Source organism: Medicago sativa, chromosome 5 (assembly GCF_051527215.1).
Source record: "Medicago sativa cultivar Bolivia chromosome 5, Bolivia_mono, whole genome shotgun sequence".
Classification (NCBI taxonomy): Eukaryota; Viridiplantae; Streptophyta; class Magnoliopsida; order Fabales; family Fabaceae; genus Medicago; species Medicago sativa.
In genome coordinates this window covers 53,426,992-53,449,196 of record NC_140753.1, presented here as the reverse complement: position 1 = coordinate 53,449,196, position 22,205 = coordinate 53,426,992, and the positions used below count along the sequence as shown (strand labels likewise).

General features: G+C 36.1%; 2 protein-coding genes across 3 annotated transcripts; one reads left to right on the top strand and one right to left on the bottom strand.

The window, feature by feature from the left end:
* Positions 1 to 418: 418 nt before the first annotated feature.
* On the top strand, positions 419 to 15,184 carry LOC146922988 (cysteine-rich receptor-like protein kinase 44). The gene is made up of 8 exons (XM_085711645.1): positions 419 to 547; positions 12,517 to 12,736; positions 12,956 to 13,081; positions 13,214 to 13,344; positions 13,631 to 13,841; positions 13,956 to 14,193; positions 14,325 to 14,475; positions 14,634 to 15,184. The coding sequence occupies exons 1-8, from the start codon at positions 419 to 421 to the stop codon at positions 14,982 to 14,984; spliced, it is 1,557 nt and encodes a 518-aa protein (XP_085567771.1). The 3' UTR covers positions 14,985 to 15,184.
* A 659-nt stretch (positions 15,185 to 15,843) lies between these two features.
* LOC146922987 (putative inactive receptor kinase At5g58300) lies at positions 15,844 to 19,760 on the bottom strand. Of its 2 annotated transcripts, XM_085715749.1 has the most exons (3): positions 19,460 to 19,760; positions 17,140 to 18,415; positions 15,844 to 16,694 (listed from the first exon to the last, which is right to left on the bottom strand). In XM_085715749.1, the coding sequence occupies exons 2-3, from the start codon at positions 18,335 to 18,337 to the stop codon at positions 16,078 to 16,080; spliced, it is 1,815 nt and encodes a 604-aa protein (XP_085571875.1). In that variant the 5' UTR covers positions 18,338 to 18,415; positions 19,460 to 19,760; the 3' UTR covers positions 15,844 to 16,077. The 2 variants fall into 2 exon arrangements, with proteins under 2 accessions (XP_085571875.1, XP_085571876.1); XM_085715750.1 differs by lacking the exon at positions 19,460 to 19,760 and having other exon boundaries at positions 17,140 to 18,603.
* Positions 19,761 to 22,205: the final 2,445 nt, after the last annotated feature.

The following is a 22,205-nucleotide window of genomic DNA, read 5'->3' as shown; positions in this document are numbered from 1 at the left end:
AGAGCATAATCATAATATGAGATTTATAATTTCTTGTAGTTTCCTCTTTGCCATAATAATAATATTAATCCTATGTTATGAAACCATAGCTCAGACAGATTATACTCCATCATGTGCTGATGATAATGGCAACTACACAAAAAACAGCACATATCAACACAACCTCAACACACTTTTATCAACTCTAACTTCCAACACAGAAATCACCTACGGTTTCTACAACTTCTCATTCGGCGAAGACAACAACAAAGTATACGCCATAGGATTATGCAGAGGAGATGTTAATCCAAATGATTGCCGCAGTTGTCTTAACAATTCAAGAGTTCTTCTAACACAAAATTGTCCAAACCAAAAAGAAGCGATTGGTTGGATTGACAAATGCATGCTGCGTTACTCAAACCGGTAGATATTTGGACTAATGGAAACATTCCCTGATTTTTCTATTCCGAATCCATTCAATGCAACAGATGTGGATAAGTACAATCAAGTGTTAGGGAAACTGTTGTATGGTTTGAAAACTGATGCTGCAACTGGTGATTCTAATGCAGTGTACACCTGATATAAGTTATTTGGATTGCAATCTGTTGGAACAAAATGTGTTTAACAATGAACCTTAAAGAGTTTTGATGATAACAAGGTATTAAAAATTGTAAATTGGATTAGCTAATATTTGTTCAAGTGTACAGGACCATAATTATAAAGTTACATCATCATTGGTTCTGAATGAGCAAATAAAGAGCAAAAGAAATTGAAGCTTAGATGATTCTGAAGGCAAAGCGCTCCTGAAGTCAAGCTGCTCCTGAAAGAAATAACGCTCCTGAAGTAAAGCTGCTCCTGAAGAACAGTGCTTCTGAAGACAAGAGGTCCAGAAGCCACATCATCAGAAGCTGCACCATCAGAAGCTGCAGAAGTTGCTTCATCAGAAGCTGCATCATCAGAAGCTGCATCATCAGAAGCTGCCTCATCAGAAGTCATTTCACCAGAAGCTGAATCTCAACTGGATTTGCAAATGATTCAAGAATTGAAGATTTATCAATGCAAAAGCTGTCCATTGGATTCGTAAACACAAACAAAGAATTAGTGGAATTTTGCAACGGTCATTTCAAAGGTGTCTGAAGGCCTGTGCTTGCAATTTGGACGAAAGCGTTGACATTGTACTTTGTACGAATTGTACAACCACGTTCTCCACTACTCTGTTTTGTGTCCACGCTTCAAGACAAGAAAACAGCTCCAGAATACGGTCTCGCCTGCATATATGTTCCTTTGGATAAGGAATGGATTTCAAATTGGTTCTTCATAGGACAACAACCAAATCAGGCAAAAGATCATTGGTGAAAGATCAAGCTTCAACAACGACTCTTTGGTGTGCTGGCAATTTCACAACGTCTCTTTCACACCTCTATATAAAGGAGTGAAGACTTAGAGTTTTGGTAATGCAAGAACGCTGAACGAAAGACTCACAAGATTTTCACAAGTACCAAACCTCTGCTGAAATTGTTCTGCATTCACTTAGAATTTCTGTGTCTCAAAGTCATATCTTAGAAATTCTTAAGTCCATTGAGTCTGTATCTGATTTGTATTGTGAGCACCTCTGATTGTATATCAAGTGTTCAACCTTAAACAATTTTCTGTGTAATTTTGTTTAGTTAGGAAGTCTCTTGCAGTTGTGCTTGAGCAGGAAGTCTCTTGATTGTGTTCTTGAGCAAAGGAAGTCTCTTGCTTGTGTGCTTGAGCATTGGAAGTCTCTTGCTTGTGTGCTTGAGCATTTGTAATCAGATATTACTCATAGTGAAATCTCCTTGGAAGTGCAAGGGGGACTGGACTACTTCCGGTTTGTGGAAGGAACCAGTATAATTGCTTTGTGTCGTTCTTCTTCTCTCTCTCTGTTTTATTCCGCTGCATTTAGATTCTGATTATCACTTCAGAAGCTGTCTCACTTAGCTTCTGATCAGTGTGTTCAGTTTTTAGGAGAAACGAAGAATTTTTCAAAACACAATTCAACCCCCCTTCTTGTGTTTTTCTCACCTTCAATTGGTATCTAGAGCCTTGGTCTGTTGTGTAACACTTAACCGTGCAACAGTCAAAGATCTGAGAAAAACATGTCTACTCCTCCTCTTACTGGTCCTAGTGATACTAGCTATAAACATGTCTCACATGATTATAGTGATAGTAAGAAAACCAGTGTTGGAAAAGTTCCAAAGTTCAATGGAGATGCTGAAGAGTTCTCTTGGTGGAAGACCAACTTTTACAGTTACATCATGAGCCTAGATGAAGAATTATGGGATATTCTGGAAGATGGTGTTGGTGATTTAGTCCTTGATAAAGAAGGAGCTGCTGTGGATAGAAAGAAACATACTCCAGAACTGAGGAAACTCTACAAGAAGCATCATATTATCAGAGGAGCTCTTGTCACTGCCATACCCAAAGCAGAGTATATGAAGATGAGTGACAAATCCACTGCTAAAGCTATGTTTGCTTCTCTCTGTTCAAATTATGAAGGGAGCAAGAAGGTCAAAGAAGCAAAGGCTCTCCTGCTTGTACATCAGTATGAGTTATTCAAGATGAAGGATGATGAAACTATTGAGGAGATGTACTCAAGGTTTCAAACCTTAGTTTCTGGGCTACAGATTCTAAAGAAGAGCTATGTTGCTTCTGATCATGTAAGCAAGATACTCAGAAGCTTACCTGCCAGATGGAGACCAAAGGTGACTGCCATTGAGGAAGCTAAAGATTTAAACACTTTAAGTGTCGAAGATCTTGTTAGTTCTCTCAAAGTTCATGAGTTAAGTCTTAATGAACATGAGTCTACTAAGAAGAGTAAATCAATAGCTCTTCCATCCAAAGGCAAGTCATCAAAAGCTCTCAAAGTAGTTGAATCTGAAGAGGAAGAACAGTCAAGTTCAGATTCTGAACCAGATGCTGCTGAAATGGCCATGCTCTCAAACAGACTTCAATATCTGGCCAAGAAGAACAGAAAGTTTCTCTCCAGAAGGGGTAACTCCAGAAGCTCAAAGAAAGAAGATCAGAAGGGATGCTTCAACTGTAAGAAGCCTGGACACTTCATTGCTGAATGCCCTGATCTTCAAAGAGAAAAATCAAAGGACAAGTCAAAGAGGTCTACATTCAAACCAAGCAAACTCAAGAAGCAGATTAAGCAGAGTTTAATGGCAACCTGGGATGATTTGGGTAGTGAATCTGGATCTGATAAAGAGGAAGCTGATGAAGATGCAAAGGTAGCTGTTGGGTTGGTAGCAACAGCAACTTCAGAAGCTGGATCAGATTCAGACTCAGAAGATGAAAACGAGGTATATTCCAAAATTCCCAGAAATGAACTTGTTGAGTCACTTAAAGAACTTCTTACACATTTTGAAGTAAGAACCAATGAGTTGAAGGATTTAAAAGAAAAATATGCTGATTTGGTACAACAGCAAAAATCAACTCTATTGGATCTGAAAGCTTCTGAACAAGGACTTAGGGGCTTTGACTTCATGTGTAAAACATATGAAGATCAACTCAGGTTCTTATGTCAGAAGCTACAAGAAAAGTGTAATGAAAAACCTTTAAGTAACCATGAAATTGCTCTTGAAGATTTTATTATATCTGGCATTGATAGAAGCAGAGTGGCTTCTATGATTTATAGCATTTACAAGAACAATGGCAGAGGAATTGGTTTTCCAGAAGTGAAACTTGAGAAAACCAATCTAAAATCTTGTTGTGAATGCATCAAGGAAGGTCTGAAAACATTCTTTGTACCAGAAGGGGCTGAGTTGGAAACTGTTGTTCAATCAGAACCTGAAGCTTCTAGTTCTAAGGCTAAGATTACTTCAAAGCCAAAGAACTCTAAGTCAAAGGCTATGATCAAATCTGATTCCAAGACTTCAAAGGTCAGGATCCTGAAAAGATCAGAACCTATTCCTCAGAGTCTGGTGAAACCAAAATCTGGGGTTCTGAAGTCTAAGTTTCAGAAGAAGACAGTTGCTGCTTCTGAAGTACCAAAACCTAAGGTGATGGTTAATCAGAAGCAACCCAACTCACAGCACAAGGTACAAGAAGTGAAGAGTAAAGCCTTAAGTACTAACCTTCCAGGACCCATAGAACAATGGGTACCTAAATCTAAAAATGTCAATGATGCAGGTATGTCTAAGAGCAGTGCCAAAGCAAAGATCATGGTACCTAGACAGCGGTTGCTCAAGACACATGACAGGAGACAAGTCCATGTTCCTCAGCCTAACAATGAAAGAGGGAGGAAATGTGAAATTTGGAGGCAACCAGTCAGGCAAGATTATAGGTACAGGAACTATTGGTAATTCCTCTACCTTAATTAATAATGTATGGTTGGTAGATGGTCTTGAACATAACCTTTTGAGCATTAGTCAATTTTGTGATAATGGTTATGATGTGCTTTTTGAAAAACCCAACTGTACAGTAATCAACAAGGAAGACAAATCCATTGTGTTTAAAGGAAAGAGAGTTGACAATGTCTATAAAATCAATTTTTCTGAACTGGCTGATCAGAAGGTGGTTTGCCTACTATCAGTGAATGATAAGAAATGGATGTGGCACAGAAGGTTGGGACATGCTAACTGGAGGTTAATCTCTAAGCTTAGTAAGTTACAACTTGTGAAAGGGCTACCAGACATTGACTATCATTCAGATGCACTCTGTGGTGCATGTCAGAGAGGGAAAAATTGTGAAATCATCTTTTAAAACCAAAGACATTGTTTCAACCTCAAGACCTTTAGAATTACTCCATATTGATTTATTTGGACCAGTGAGTACTGCATCCTTATATGGAAGTAGATATGGATTAGTCATTGTTGATGATTACAGCAGATGGACTTGGGTGAAATTCATAAAGAGTAAAGATGTTGCGTGTGATGTATTCAGTAGCTTCTGCACTCAAATTCAATCTGAAAAAGAATCAAAAATTTTGAAAGTCAGAAGTGATCATGGTGGAGAATTTGAAAATGAGCCATTTGAAGCTTTTTGTGAAAAACATGGAATTTTCCATGAATTCTCTTCTCCTAGAACACCACAACAAAATGGGGTTGTAGAGAGAAAGAATAGAACTTTACAAGAAATGGCCAGAACCATGATTCATGAAAATAATTTACCAAAACATTTTTGGGCAGAAGCAGTGAATACAGCATGCTATGTTCAAAACAGGATCTATATTAGACCTATTTTGGAGAAAACAGCATATGAACTCTTTAAAGGAAGAAAACCCAATATCTCTTACTTTCATCAATTTGGATGTACATGTTACATTCTGAACAACAAGCTCTACCTAAAGAAATTTGATGCCAAGGCCCAAAGAGGAATCTTTTTAGGTTACTCTGAAAGGTCAAAGGCATACAGAGTGTATAATTCAGAAACACTTTGTGTTGAAGAATCTATGCACGTTAAATTTGATGACAAGGAGCTTGAAGATAAAACTTCAAAGCAAGGTGAAAGTTTTGCAGAGATACAGGTTCCTGAAGCTACTCCAGAACCTGATCAGATAGCTGAGTCTGAAGATAGTCCAGAAGCTGAACCCACATCAGAAGCACAAGATGAAGCTGCTTCTGATGAAGCACAAGATGGCTCACATCAAGCAGATCCTCCCAGAAACACATTCAAACACAAGTCTTCACATCCTGAGGAGCTAATCATTGGAAACAAAGATAGTCCAAGAAGAACAAGATCACATTTCAGACAAGAGGAGTCAATGATTGGACTAATCTCAATGATTGAACCTACAACAGTTGATGAAGCACTTTCAGATGATGGATGGATTCTAGCTATGCAAGAAGAGTTGAATCAATTTCAAAGAAATGATGTGTGGGATCTGGTACCCAAACCTCAGCACAAGAACATTATTGGAACAAAATGGGTATTCAGAAACAAGCTGAATGAGCAAGGTGAAGTAACAAGAAACAAAGCCAGACTTGTTGCACAAGGATATAGTCAACAAGAAGGCATTGATTACACTGAAACGTTTGCTCCAGTTGCAAGATTGGAAGCAATCAGGTTACTTCTTTCCTATGCAGTTAACCATGGCATAATATTATATCAAATGGATGTCAAGAGTGCATTTCTAAATGGTGTCATAGAAGAAGAAGTGTATGTCAAGCAACCTCCTGGATTTGAGGATATTAAATATCCTGACCATGTTTTTAAACTGAAGAAATCACTATATGGCTTGAAACAAGCTCCCAGAGCTTGGTATGATAGACTAAGTAATTTCTTAATCAAAAATGATTTTTAAAGAGGACAGGTTGATACTACACTCTTCAGAAGGACCCTTGAGAAAGATATTCTTGTTGTGCAAATATATGTTGATGATATAATATTTGGTTCTACTAATGCATCTCTTTGCAAGGAATTTTCTGAGTTAATGCAGGATGAATTTGAAATGAGCATGATGGGAGAGCTGAAGTTCTTCCTTGGCATTCAAATCAATCAATGCAAAGATGGAGTCTATGTTCATCAATCAAAACACAAAGGAGCTTCTGAAGAAGTTCAAACTTGAAGATTGTAAAGTGATGAACACTCCAATGCACCCTACGTGCACCTTAAGCAAAGAAGATGAAGGAGCTAAAGTAGATCAGAAGCTGTATAGAGGTATGATTGGTTCTTTGTTATACCTCACTGCATCTAGGCCAGATATTTTATTCAGTGTATGCTTGTGTGCAAGATTCCAATCAGATCCTAGAGAATCTCATATGACTGCTGTCAAGAGAATCTTCAGGTATTTGAAAGGAACAACTAATCTTGGACTCCTTTATAGGAAATCCTTAGATTATAAGCTAATTGGATTCTGTGATGCTGATTATGCTGGTGATAGGATTGAAAGAAAGTCAACCAGTGGCAATTGTCAATTTCTGGGTGATAATCTTATATCCTGGGCTAGCAAAAGACAAACAACTATTGCTATGTCTACAGCAGAAGCAGAATACATTTCAGCTGCAAGTTGTTGTACACAACTACTTTGGATGAAACATCAGTTGGAAGATTATCAGATAACTGCTAACAGTATTCCCATTTATTGTGATAATACTGCTGCTATTTGTCTGTCTAAAAATCCAATTTTGCATTCAAGAGCTAAGCACATTGAAATCAAACACCATTTTATCAGAGATTATGTTCAAAAAGGAATTTTAGATATTCAATTCATTGATACTGAAAATCAATGGGCTGATATATTTACTAAGCCTTTAACTGTTGAAAGATTTGATTTTATAAAGAAAAATTTGAACATGCACTTTGTATCTGATTAAATGCTTGCTCGCTCCTGAATAGGATTTTAGGTTCTGAAGTTAGTTCAGAAGCGGTAGTCCATCAGAAGCTCTTTATTGAGGTTCTGAGGAAAACTCGCTTCTGATGATGACGTCAGCATCTAAAGTCCAGAAGCTGGATTTGTTGCTTCTGAATAGTTGAATTAGTGGAAACGTTGGAAGTTACCTTTTAAAAAGTAACTTCTGGCCCACTAACTTGGTAGTTACTCTGTGAACTTCTTACGTGGCCTGTATGTGTTGGTGTATAACTAAAAGGGCAATGATGATTTAATTGCTTTGAAAGTACTTTTCACGCGCCCCCAATTTTGTCATTAATGTTATGTTTGTTTGTCTCTTTTGAATTGCAATCGTTTTACTTTTAACACTTTGACAATTCACACACTACTCACTCACAACAAACACATTTGCTCTCAAACCTCTTGCGAAGTAAGCGCATTTTCTCAACCTTAGAACCCTAAAATCTTCATCTTCTTCAAATCTTCGTCAATCATCAAATGGCATCATCAAGCTCGCAACGAGAAGTTTCAGAATCTACTTCACGGATGGTCCCTGAATTTGACTACAAAGGAAGAAGCATGAAATTGGAAGAATGGGAACTACAGGTTCAAATAGAAAATCCGGTGGATTTTGAATCACTCGCCTTCCATGAGTGTTGGATCAGAAGCTACTATGAAGAGCAGGAACTTATGCATTACTTCAAGATGTTGAATGGACCAACATACGAAGCATTGGTAAGACACTTCTGGGTGAGGGCTAAGGTTTATGACAAAGCTGCGTCTATAACTGAAGAAAGTCAAATGGTGTTGATTTATCCCGAACTGGAAGGGAAGACCAGAGAAGAAATGGGACTTGAGCCATTTACAGGTATTGAAATCAGGTCAAGTATTTGTGGTATTCCAGTAAGAATTGCGGAATGGCAGATAGAAGCTGTACTCTGTAGAGAGGCCTCTGGAAAATACTCTGGAATTGATCTCTCAAGTACAGCTGAAGAACGCCTCTGGAAAGAGAAAGTAAACTTGGCCCTGTACAACTCAACGCAAGCAGGAAAGTATGCTGATCTAAGCATGGATAAGAAGCTGCTTCTGAAGATTCAGAATGAGGATTTACTTCCATGTGGTGGTAGTGAGAAACCCAATTTGGCACAAAAGGTCTTTCTTCAACACTTCATTAAGAAGGAGAAAGTGAATGTGCCAAAATATATGTTCAAATACTTGATAGAGTGTCTGAAACAGAGTCAGCTGCAGAATAGAACCTGGGTACCTTATGGAAGACTCTTGTCAGAAATATTCTATCAAGGAGGAGTCTTGGACAAGCTAAGCAGTGCTGAAGCCTTCACAGATGAGCTGCTTGATACTAAAACTGGAAAGTTCATTAATGCACAAACCCTCAAGAATATGAAGTTGATCCCTGCTGTCACCAAGCTTCATACAGATTTGAGTGAATCACTTGTTAAGTCTGATCTTATGAAGGACTTTCCACCCATCTGCAAGAAGGATCCCATTGAAGTGCAGATGTACTATATCAAGGAACATTTTGAGGCAACCAATGAGAGAATCAGATTGGAAGATATTCCAGAGGAAATGTATGGTGGTGCTCTGCCACGAGCCAGAGGCAGAAAGTCAAAAAGAAAGATGACTGCAGAGCAATATCTAGAGGTTGAACAATCTGGTAAAAAGGCAAAAGTTGCTACTGACAAGCTCAAAATTGGTAGTTCATCAGTACCTTCAATTGAAGAAGCCATTGAAGACATGGATTCCAGGATGATCATGGATGTTGGCATTACTCTTGATCAACCTGCTATACCAAAGAAGAAAAGAAAGCAAGCAGTAAGGAGGACCAAGAACTTTCCTCGTGTTTCTAAGAAGACTGAAGCTGCTACTAATGTGTCAGAAGCTATTGGAAAAGCTATGGAGATTGCTTCTGAGCTTCAAGAGAGGGTAATAACAGAAGCCAAGCAACTGTTGCTGATGACCAGTGAGTCTGCTAAAGAGGATTCTGATCCTGAACCAGAGAAGGTAATTAATATATCATCAGATTCCGCATCCACACCATTATCAGATTCTGATGATTCTGATGATGAGATACCCTTAGCCCAACTTTTTCAAAAACCAGTAAAAAGCCAGTCAACATCAACCAAAACCAAGAAAAAGCCCTCTCAGTCAACTACTTATGAACCAGTTGGTCACATAATTAATGAGAAGTTGGCTGAAATGGCTGTGCAGAGAGAAAGAGTCATTGAGACTATCTTTCGCCTTAATCCTCAACCCCTTAACATTCAACCTCTCAACATGATTCCTCCAGAAAATGTTGAGTTTACCTCAGAAAAAGCCTCTGAAACAACTCCAGAAGCAGCTGCTTCTGAAAATGTTGTTTCAGAAAACCCCCATCAACACACACCTGAACCACATAAACCCACAACACCCCCACAATCACCAACAGCTACTATTGACCCCCAACTCAACACTCAAACATCAACTTCACCACAACAACCACAAACTGAAATTGAACACTCCCCAGAACCAACTCCCATGGATATTGACAACTCTCAAGTCAATGTTCAAGCCTCAACCTCTACCGCACACTTTGCTTCTGACCAGCCTTCATCTTCAAACACACAAACTCACCTTACCATTCCAGTTCCTAACCCTGTTCAAGATTTGGAAATCAGTGATTCTAATCTTGAAACCCTTGAACAACCACCTACAAACATCCTGGAATCTGTATATATTAATTCTGAGCTTCTGACAATCCTTAGTCAGTTGCATAATCTGGTGGATCAAAGAAGGACAATTGATCTCACAAGTGCATATGAAAACTCCTGGACATCTCTTCAGAATCGGGCAGCTGAGCTAATTGAAAGCATAAGGGCTAAGTGCATCAGAAGCAAGGAAGCTTCTGTCAGGAAGTTAATGGAGCATCTGAATCAGAGTCTCAGAGTAAGAAGTTCTACACTGCTCCTGGCAAACCAGCCTTTCTTCTTAGAAACGGATTACTTGACCAGAGAAGCAAGGTTGTGTAAGCTTCTGAAGAAACAGATGGCACAGCAGCAGCAAGAAGCTAGAGAAAGGGAACAGGCTCTTCTCCAGAGGCAACAACAGCTTGAAGAAATGTTGCAGAAGAAAATTGAAGAAATGGAGGAGATGAAGAAACAACAACAAACCAACCCTTAGTTGCACACCTTTGTGTTATTTTTGTTTGTTGTTTGTTTTAAATTCTTGTCCTTGCTTCTGAACCATATTGATTTATTTTTCTATGCTTCTGAATGCTTACTGCTTCTGACTGATTAGCTGCTTCTGATAATGGATATTCATGCTCCTTTATTTTGATCTGTTTTATTTAATTTATTTCTTGTATACTCTCTCATGTTTGAGTTTTTTTCTCAAATCTTTTTGTCTTTTATGCTTATTTGTTTATCTCATTTTTTTTGATAATGACAAAAGGGGGAGTATATGTGACAAGTATTTAAAGGCTCTGAGCCCCATTAATGGCATTTGAAATTTTTGAAAAACTTCTATCATTGTGACCTTATTGGTATAAGCTATGAACGAACGAAGAAGTATCAAAATTCAAGTAAAATTAATTGAACCATTCTTCTTTTCTATAAGTTAATTCTTTCAATGATTCAATTTTTTTAAAAGCTCTGATATTTTTATTGTGCGAAAAATGAATTTAATTAACCTGGATAGAACTTAGGGGGAGCTTACAAACCTCACCTTAAAGACTATCAGACTCAGGGGGAGTTTGAGCTTACAAACCTCAGACTCTGAGCTTACAAACCTCAGAACCCCAAAGTCAACTTGTTAATTAGATTAACAACAATTGATCAATTTTAAATACTTTTGTTTGTCATCATCAAAAAGGGGGAGATTGTTGGAACAAAATGTGTTTAACAATGAACCTTAAAGAGTTTTGATGATAACAAGGTATTAAAAATTGTAAATTGGACTAGCTAATATTTGTTCAAGTGTACATGACCATAATTATAAAGTTACATCATCATTGGTTCTGAATGAGCAAATAAAGAGCAAAAGAAATTGAAGCTTAGATGATTCTGAAGGCAAAGCGCTCCTGAAGTCAAGCTGCTCCTGAAAGAAATAACGCTCCTGAAGTAAAGCTGCTCCTGAAGAACAGTGCTTCTGAAGACAAGAGGTCCAGAAGCCACATCATCAGAAGCTGCACCATCAGAAGCTGCAAAAGTTGCTTCATCAGAAGCTGCATCATCAGAAGCTGCCTCATCAGAAGTCATTTCACCAGAAGCTGAATCTCAACTGGATTTGCAAATGATTCAAGAATTGAAGATTTATCAATGCAAAAGCTGTCCATTGGATTCGTAAACACAAACAAAGAATTAGTGGAATTTTGCAACGGTCATTTCAAAGGTGTCTGAAGGCCTGTGCTTGCAATTTGGACGAAAGCGTTGACATTGTACTTTGTACGAATTGTACAACCACGTTCTCCACTACTCTGTTTTGTGTCCACGCTTCAAGACAAGAAAACAGCTCCAGAATACGGTCTCGCCTGCATATATGTTCCTTTGGATAAGGAATGGATTTCAAATTGGTTCTTCATAGGACAACAACCAAATCAGGCAAAAGATCATTGGTGAAAGATCAAGCTTCAACAACGACTCTTTGGTGTGCTGGCAATTTCACAACGTCTCTTTCACACCTCTATATAAAGGAGTGAAGACTTAGAGTTTTGGTAATGCAAGAACGCTGAACGAAAGACTCACAAGATTTTCACAAGTACCAAACCTCTGCTGAAATTGTTCTGCATTCACTTAGAATTTCTGTGTCTCAAAGTCATATCTTAGAAATTCTTAAGTCCATTGAGTCTGTATCTGATTTGTATTGTGAGCACCTCTGATTGTATATCAAGTGTTCAACCTTAAACAATTTTCTGTGTAATTTTGTTTAGTTAGGAAGTCTCTTGCAGTTGTGCTTGAGCAGGAAGTCTCTTGATTGTGTTCTTGAGCAAAGGAAGTCTCTTGCTTGTGTGCTTGAGCATTGGAAGTCTCTTGCTTGTGTGCTTGAGCATTTGTAATCAGATATTACTCATAGTGAAATCTCCTTGGAAGTGCAAGGGGGACTGGACTACTTCCGGTTTGTGGAAGGAACCAGTATAATTGCTTTGTGTCGTTCTTCTTCTCTCTCTCTGTTTTATTCCGCTGCATTTAGATTCTGATTATCACTTCAGAAGCTGTCTCACTTAGCTTCTGATCAGTGTGTTCAGTTTTTAGGAGAAACGAAGAATTTTTCAAAACACAATTCAACCCCCCTTCTTGTGTTTTTCTCACCTTCACAATCAATGTTTGGATCAAGCTATAGCTAGTCTTCCATCTTGTTGTGTAAATAAGGCGGGTGGGAGAGCTATTAGACCAAGTTGTAATCTTAGATATGAAAATTATACGTTCTATGAACTTAACGCTCAACCATCGACCAATCACACTTCCTCTCAAGGTATGTAAGTTGAAAATCCTTCCATGTTCACAGTTTTAATGGTGCTGTTTAGAACTTCTAGTCTCCTTAGAAGTCAAGAACACATTACTGTGAGCCTATAGAACATATCATGTTCAAGTATGGTCGTAGGGTTTGGTTGTTTGGGAGAAAACGACTCTTTTATCCAATCTGTACATTGATATTTTATTAATCTTGACAAGGATTTTCAAATTTGTGTAGGAAAGGATCACACATCAAGAACTGCCATTATCATAGCAATCCCAATTGTTATTATTGTTTTGGTGGTCTGTTTCATCTGCATTTATCTACGACTACGTGTGAAGAAACCAAGGAAAACTAATCAAAGTGAGTCTAGGGTCTCCAAACATTTAATTATCACTGTTATGAACACGATAATTGTTTCACCTATATATGCAACATAACTGTTTTATTTTTTTGTTCTTTCTTATTTTGGTACAAACTATGGCAATATCTCAGGTCCTTCAGAAGATGATGAAATTAGAACCTTTGAGTCATTACAATTCAACTTTGACACTATAAAAGTTGCTACAAATGACTTCTCTGATTGTAATAAACTTGGCGAAGGCGGATTTGGAGCTGTTTATCAGGTAGTATACATTAGCAGTCAAATTTAAAATATAAAAGATCTAAATATGATTTTAGTCCATATAATTATAGTATTTTTAAGTTTTAATCCCTGTAAATTTTTTTGTTTGGGTTCGGTCGTTGCAAATTAAAAAATTGTTGCTTTTAGTCTCTAACGTCGTCTTATTTAACTATGTGACATGATTATATTAGGGCAGGCTATAATACTAGATTACTTTGTCCAAACATGACAAAATTTGGCTATAATAAAATATTTTACTGTACTGACAATTAGTCGTGTCTTTTTAGGGTACGCTCTCTAATGGACAAGTGATTGCCGTCAAAAGGTTGTCCGTGAATTCTGGCCAAGGAGATCTAGAATTTAAGAATGAATTAATCTTGATGGTTAAACTTCAACATCGAAATTTAGTTAGGTTACTTGGTTTTACTATCGAAGGGAGAGAAAGAATACTAGTCTATGAATTTGTTCCCAATAAAAGTCTTGACTACTTCATATTTGGTATACTTAAAATTTCATCGTCATTAGATTGTTGCTCTATTATTCAACTTTGTTTCATGATAAAGACTGACTTTCAAGATAGCTTAAATGTGCATGACTTTGTTGTATATGTAGATCCTACAAAGAAAGCACAATTAGATTGGGAAAAACGCTACAAAATCATTAAAGGTATTGCTCGAGGTGTTCTCTATCTTCATGAGGATTCTCGACTATGCATTATACACCATGATCTCAAAGCAAGCAATATTCTCTTAGATGAAAACATGAATGCTAAGATATCAGATTTCGGCATGGCAAGACTAATTCTTGTGGATCAAACACAAGAAAATACAAGTAGAGTTGTTGGAACTTAGTAAGTATTAGATTATGTTTGAACTTAGCGATGATTTTTTTTTTTTTGGTCATGAAACTTACCGATGAATTTAAATCATGTAAATTTGTTTTTTCTGTTTTCATTTATCGGCTATAATACTTGGCATGTAGCGGGTATATGGCACCTGAGTATATAATGCATGGAGAGCTTTCAGTAAAATCAGATGTCTTCAGTTTTGGTGTACTAGTTCTTGAGATTATAAGTGGCCTAAAGAATAGTGGCACTCGTCATGGGGAAATTACGGAGGATCTATTGAGCTTTGTAAGTTTCATTTGCTCATTATTATTTCTTATTCTCATTAAAAAAGTAGAGAAGATTATACATTACTAGTAAACATTGACGCAGAAGTGGAAATGGTGACTTAACAAGTTAATAGTGTCTCTTTAGCTATGTAAAATAGAGTAAATATATACTTGCAGGTATGGAAAAGTTGGAGGGAAGGAACAGCTACAAATGTTATAGATCCATCACTATACAACAGTTCAAGAAATGAAATCGTGAGATGCATTCATATTGGTTTACTTTGCGTCCAAGACAATGTAGCTAAAAGACCAACTATGGCTACCATTGTACTTCTGATAAGTAGAAATTCTCCCACTCTCCCTATACCTTCAGAACCTGCATTTTTTATGGACAGTAGAACGAGAAGTCTTCCAGAAATGCGGTTGTGGGAAGAGAATTCAGGGACAACGAGATCTAGTCAATCCACAACTAAATCAGCTCCAGTATCAGTAAACGAGGCTTCATTTACTGATCCATATCCTCGTTAGATTCTAGCTTAGTTTATATTAATTAGCACCATCAATGTTTTGAACAAAATACAATGTCATGGAACACATAATTTGTTCCTGCAAAGTCTTGGATAAACAGACTACATATCCTGTTTGTAATATAACTGGTATTGAGAACCTGCGTAACACATCAAGAGATAATCATGTAAAGAATATATCATATATGTCGGTTATAATTATAATATGTTAGTGTTATGTTCAGTAATCGAGCAGCAACTGCATTTAAGAATAGATCACAGTATCACTTTACATATATCAATGTTGTGTATCAACTGTTAAGTACCTCTTTTATAAATCTAAACATAATATTAAAACACATCTATAATATTTAGAATGAGCGTTAATGTTTAAGGCTTGGGATTGGCACCTGGCTATTCTGCAACCTTTGCTCTTTCTACATAAATGTTCGTTTGTTTTTCTAAACCCTCTGTTTCCTAGGAGAAAGGGCTAAGATAATCTGAATTTCGACTGAGAGATATGTAAAGTTTGGTTAAGGATTGTTCCAGTCAGAATCGAAAATGTGGTTTACATTAATGTTCTTTAGTGTGTCATGTGGTTTCTTGTTGTATCGGATCTACTTTATATAAAATGGTTCAAGTTTCCTTTTTTTTCTTTACGGGAAAATGTGACTAGGTTTAGTTGTTAAGGATCGAACCCTATACCTGAATAAAAGTCTTTAGATTCCCTTAGGTCACCGATCAAACTACTTATTTGGGGACTGTTTCTTAGTATTTACCCTTGACTCTACCTTATCATTTGTGTATGTTCCTCAATTGTAAGGATAAAATGATCTCATAATAAACAAGTATAGCATAAAAGAAGAAAGCAAGATCGACTGTTGAATCGAAAAAGAAAATGTTAATGGCTTCCTTTGGTTTAGTCAGCATCATGATCCTTGAATCAGACCAAAATTGTGCAACATGAAAACTCGAATGCCCAACATAACATGGAGCATCTGAAACATTAGTATTCTCGCTAAGAAATATGGAATTTAAAACATCATACATAGTGTTCTTGTCTCTTTCTCGCAGTTGTAGCAGGACTTGAGAATCAAAGCTTCATGTCATAGTGTTTATACATTAGATTCAGATTCAGAAGATGTACTTTTCTTCAACTCAGGGTGCCTAATTTCCACTATGTTTCTAACAACTTCGTCCATTGTTGGCCTATTATCTACCACCTTTGACACACAAGCCAAGGCAATCTGAAGCATCTGCACCATCTCCTCTTCAACATACTCTCCCCCTCCAATCATCTCCTCATCGAAAACTTCAGCCGTCCATTCCTCGTGAACCACGGACCTAACCCACCTTGGAAGATCAACCATGTCATGATCATAACCAGAATATCCTAATGGAATCTTCCCTGTAAGCATTTCAAGAAGGATTACACCGAAGCTGTAAACATCACTCTTCTGAGTGGCAATCTTCCTTGATTCGGTTACTTCTGGAGCACGGTATCCATTGGATCTTGACATGGTTGATAAGGTGTTCATAAGGGGAGTAAGTCCAACATCAGCGATGCAACCATCGAGTTCTTGTGTTATGAGTACATTGGTTGACTTGATGTTGCCATGAATAAATTTTGGACCTCCTTCTTTGTGGATGGAAGCAATTCCTTTGGCAGCTCCCAGCACAATCTTCATTCTTGAATTCCAGTTTAATGGAGTTCTTCCTTCACCCTGGTTTCCTATGTTGTTTAAAAATTGAGTGCATATTAGAATTATAGAACAATAGGCATTATAAGTCATGTTATGTTTCATATTATTGATTGTGTCTAATATACACCAATGTTTTAAACTTGGGTTAGGATCGTGTTGTAATCATGCCACTATCCTTGATATTGTGGAAAAATCGTCGTCAAATATGTTTGATACAGTTACTCTTGCTGTCGCGATGTTTTCATACCGACATCAAAAGCCCTGATATCACGGCGACAATTGCTGTTGCAGACTGTTTTTTGCTATAGAAGTTACTTTATGCTCATGTAAAGATCTAATCTTTAAGTTTAACATTTCGGTTTACTTTTCACAAGAGTAGTTAATTAAATCTAATACAGTCAAAAAACGATGAAAAAGAAACACATTATGGACTAATGAAACAAAAAGAGAGAAATGTATGAATGAAAAACATACCATGAAGTAATGAAAACAAGCTTCCACCTAGCATGTAGTCATAAACAAGAAGTTTCTCATCTTTGGAATAGTAATGAGCTCTAAGTGGTATGACATTAGGATGTCTTCCAATTCTTCCAACAACCTCCATCTGTTGCTCAAACTCCTTTCCAACCACAACTTCTTTCAACCTTTTAACCACAACTGTTATTCCTTCCTCCAATTGAGCCTTGTATGTTGTTCCATAACTTCCTTTTCCAAGTACTTCAGCTGAAGCCTTCAACAAGTCTTCAAGGTCAAAACTATAAGAACAGCCCTCAAAGAAGAACAATTTGTTCCGTTCATGCTCCAACACTTCACTCTCAAAACTTTTTGAAATCGAATCCTCATTCTTCGTCTTTCCTTTCGGTATATCATCACTGATGTTACTCTTTCTCTTCTTCAAAAAACACACAAAGATCACCAAAACTATGAGAGAAAGAAAGGCTATTCCTCCAATTGCTAAAGCAAGTATAGAAGCTACTCCAAAGAATTTCTTTGAAGTTGTAGTCTTATGATATCGAGTAGTTGACGGAGAAGGAGATGGAGAAGGAGAGATTGTAGAACAATTTTTGAGAGGTGAACCACATAAGAGAGAGTTTCCAACAAAAGAATTTAAAGGGAAGTGATTGATGGAAAATGGGATTGAGCCATTCAAGTTATTATAGCTCAAAGTCAAGTATTTGAGCCTAGTAAGGTTGAATACAGGAATAGCTCCAAAGAAAGAGTTAAAGGAAAGATCCAACACAATGAGTTTAGAGGAGATAGAAGAAGGGATTAGGCCTGTGAAATTATTGTGTTGAAGATTAACATATTGAAGTGAAGGAATAGATAGAATGTTAGATGGAAGATTTCCACTAAGTTCATTTGAATGAAGGCTTAGGATTCTAAGGGAATCAAGTTTTCCTAGGCTGCTGTTGTTTGGAATGGAGCCCTTTAATCCAATTCCTGGAAGATGGATGCTTATGACATTAGTTTCATTTTGGTTGCATGTTATTCCAATCCATGAAGTGCAAATTGGAGTTGAGTTATTCCAGTTCAATCTTAAGGCATGTGGGAGAGTAAAAGAGAATTCAAGGAGAGAATTTTTGTCTGAGATTAAGTCAGCTAGAGTGAAGTTAAAGAGAGATGATATGAAGCTTAGAAGAAGAAATGGAACAATGAAGAATTGGAACTTCATTGATGATGCTTGTTTGGTGATAAAAGTTGTATTGGTAAGTTGTAGCTTCAAGTTCTGACTTCAAATGATCTTCATTACCTGATTTGAATTTGAAAAATCATGGCAATTTGTTACATGATAATATAGCTAAAATTAGTAATGTGGCATTTGGAAAGTGGTCTATAGACTTTAAATAAGCAATAAATAGTGGTTTTGATTGGTTTACATTCACAGCTGGGAGAGCCAAAAGTGATGACAGACACATAAAATTGATTTTGGTATGTTTGAGGTAATAATTCAAATTCTTTCAACTAAAAGAAAAAGTTAAAGTATTCCATCTGATGGGAGACTAAAGTGCACTTTTTATTTTATTGATTATAAAGAAATTCTCACATAAAATCAGTTCTCATGTGTTTGAAAAACAAGTGAGATGGGAGATTGGGAAAAGGCATGGTAATAATTGAGAATCACACAATCCAAGAAAAACAGAACTCAAGAAAGGAGAAAGAAAAAGTTTGAATATCTTTGTACTTTATAAAATAAATAACATTCTTTTCATAAAGTCGGCTTCATTCTCCCAATTTCTTTTGTCTTAATCCTTCGGTTTTTAAGGGAAAGTGACTCTGATAATCTTGAGTTTGGCTCAGAGGTAAGTAAAATATGTCCAGGTGAGTTAGGCTACGTAATCAAGTACTCCTTATCAATTCGACCTTAATTAAAGTTCATCGATCACCTGTGATCAACAACTTGCGTCATTCTCCTAATTTAAAAAGATATATTGTGAATCATTTTATGAGTGTTGATTTCTGGTCATTTCCATCTTACTAGGTCAATGTATATACTCTGAAAAGGTGATATGAAATAGTGAAAACTATTTGCCTCATGAACCCTGTTTTGATTTTTTGGTCAAAACTCATGAATCACATTGAGACATTTAGGGAACAAAGGATAGTTAAAAAGGGATGCAGATGGGCCAAGTATTTCACTAAAATAGTCCAAAGAAAGCATTCCATCAATATTTTAACCAAAATAACTTCATGATTCCTCTAATAAAGTCAAGCAAACAATACATCATTCAAGCTTATAAACATTGAGTTGGTGATGCAAGTATTAGAATTTTGAAATTAGAATACGAGATATTACCTTTTATATATGAAATGAGGACACCAAGAACACATCATAGCATGAAGCATCACATCAAATGAGTTGAGGATTACTATACAATCCTGTACAAGAAAGAGAAGTATTACAACTGAAGTTTATGTAACTTGAAATTATGGAATGGAATATATAAAGGAGTTAAATTGTACAATTTTACCAAGGGATATTCATATTCACAAGTATATAATTTTGATGATAAAAAACACTTTCATATACTGAACTAAAAATGACAGCAATAATGAGTGCTTTAACTAACAAAGGCTTTGTGTCTAACTAATGAGTACATTACATTAATTTCCACTGGTTGGTTGCGGTTGAAATTAGACCAACATTATATTAAAGGACAAAATCATACTCTCTCCGTCCCTTTTTATAGAAGTAGTTTACAAAAAAGTTTTGTCCCTAAATATAAGATCATGCACAAGTATAAGTCTAAAGCCAGGGTACGTAGGTTGTGGAGTAAAGTTTTGGAAATAATAAAATTGGTTTTAAAGATGAAAAAAACTTGTTTGTCCAAAGCCAGGGTAGGTGGTGGAGTAAAGTTTTGGATGGACAGCCACGAGTGTTTGCAAGTGAACAAAATCAAAATGGATAAGTCTAACTTTACTTCAATTGGTAATTTTTTTTTTTGGTTACAACTTCAATTGGTAATTGATTTGAATACTTTGTTGAGAATTAAGAAAAATGCTGAATCTCGCGACAAGTTGTATCACGAATTTGTCCCGATAAGCATGCAAACATACACTTGCATTCATTTTATTGGTGAAAACTTGCATTATTTAACTATTAATTGAGCAATATATATAAGACCGCAACCACTTCACATCTAATTATTAATTTTATATAGCTTTATATGCTTTCGATTGGAATGAGGCATTGAGTTATAGAGTTGTTTAAAAGGGATACTGGAATAACGTGTGACGGTGGATTTTTTCTTTGAGGGCGTGTCCCTTTTCCTTTTAGACACATGACCTCGTTTTTTTTTTAATATAATAGTAGTATATATGTGAAAGAAATGTAACAATAAGTTTATTCGGGATAATCGTGAGCAAAATGGTTCGGGAAATATAGCATCACTCGAGAATTAATAGCTATACAAAAGTGTTTCGTGATCGGTTCGTGAGGAATTCTGTCGGGAGATATAGCAGTGCTCTTTTTTTAATCCATAAAACTTAAAACTTGATAGATTATATAGAAAACTTAAAAAAGATACGTGATCTCCAATAAAACTTAGGGTATATTTGAATTACAAAATATTTTCTATTGAGTTTTGAATCTCTTAATTACAAAAATTTCAACTTGATTTCACATGATTTCTTGTTTTCAAATTTAAACAAATATTTTTTTGAGTTAAATATGTTTTTGGTCCCTATAAATATGCCAACTTTTTGTTTTAGTCCTTCTAAAATTTTCCTTCAACTTTTAGTCCCTATAAAATTTTCAATCACCACTTTTAATCCCTATTTTTAAGTCAACTCATGCGTAGTATTTGTATTTTTTTTTAATGAAATTGTGGAGAATATTGTAAGTCTTTCCAAAAAAAAAATAGAATTTTTTAACAAGGCATAAATTAAATATATATGAATTTTTAACCATAAAAATTTAAAATTCATATTTAATTCATGTTGTTAAATTTTTTTTTTTAGAGATTCTTATAATATTATAAATTTTTAAACAAATTTATATTCAAAAATATAAATTCTGTATATGAGTTTACTTAAAAGGAGTCATCAAAAGTGAAGATAGAAATTTTGAGGACTAAAAGTCGAAGAAATTTTTTAGATGAAGTAAAACAAAAAATTTATATATTTATAAGGACCAAAATCATATTTAACCCTATTTTTCTTTTAGTATTTGTTGTTTTTATAAAAAAAAAATGAGAATAAAATGGTATATTTTTTAGTCATAATAACTGAAAAAAAATTAAAATTTAAATCAAACAGATCCATAATTTTTCTACTTGAGAAATTGAATCCTACACAACTAATAAATTTTTCTGTAGCTTGCACATGTATTTAGGGCTCTCTCTAGGAGAGAAGCTATTATTCATTTGATCATGATGTGAATGTGATGTTTCTGGGTTTTGAGAATGGTAAGATTGTCAAGATTTCGGTGCTTAGTATAACACTATTACACAATACACATTATGGGAAGAAATTAATGAGAAGCAGTGTTGAATAGTGCTATACTAAGCACCGACAATCAGATCCACATTAATTTCTAGTAGGCATTAATGTGAGTTAACTCAGGCAGTGTGAGTTAACTCACGCAGGATTAACACATGCGTGACTTAACTCACGCCAGAGGCATTTTCGAAAGTTTGATTGGAAATGAGCAAAACTTGTTAGGAGAAGAGCATTTTCTCAGTAAAAAGACTTAAGGCCCAGCTTGCTTGGGGCTTAAGTCACGCGAAAACAAGCCCACAAAGGGTTATAAATACACCTCTTGAGAGCATTATCAGGGGATCACATACAACAGTCTAAACCCTAGTTTTTGTTAACTCAGGCAGTGTGAGTTAACTCACGCAGGATTAACACATGCGTGACTTAACTCACGCCAGAGGCATTTTCGGAAGTTTGGTTGGAAATGAGCAAAATTTGTTGGGAGAAGAGCATTTTTCTTAGTAAAAAGACTTAAGGCCCAACTTGCTTGGGGCTTAAGTCACGCGAAAACAAGTTCACAAAGGGTTATAAATACACCTCTTGAGAGCATTATCAGGGGATCACAT

What these genes read in the sequence shown, in the direction of transcription:
- LOC146922988 (XM_085711645.1), top strand. Translation starts at nt 419, where the DNA reads ATGGAAACATTCCCTGATTTTTCTATTCCGAATCCATTCAATGCAACA. An exon ending in CAACTGGTGATTCTAATGCA is followed by an intron (nt 548 to 12,516) that starts GTGTACACCTGA and finishes TTCAGTTTTTAG; the next exon opens with GAGAAACGAAGAATTTTTCA. An exon ending in GATTTGGAGCTGTTTATCAG is followed by an intron (nt 13,345 to 13,630) that starts GTAGTATACATT and finishes GTGTCTTTTTAG; the next exon opens with GGTACGCTCTCTAATGGACA.
- LOC146922987 (XM_085715749.1), bottom strand. Translation starts at nt 18,337, where the DNA reads ATGAAGTTCCAATTCTTCATTGTTCCATTTCTTCTTCTAAGCTTCATA. An exon ending in CTTGTTTTCATTACTTCATG is followed by an intron (nt 16,695 to 17,139) that starts GTATGTTTTTCA and finishes TAAACAACATAG; the next exon opens with GAAACCAGGGTGAAGGAAGA.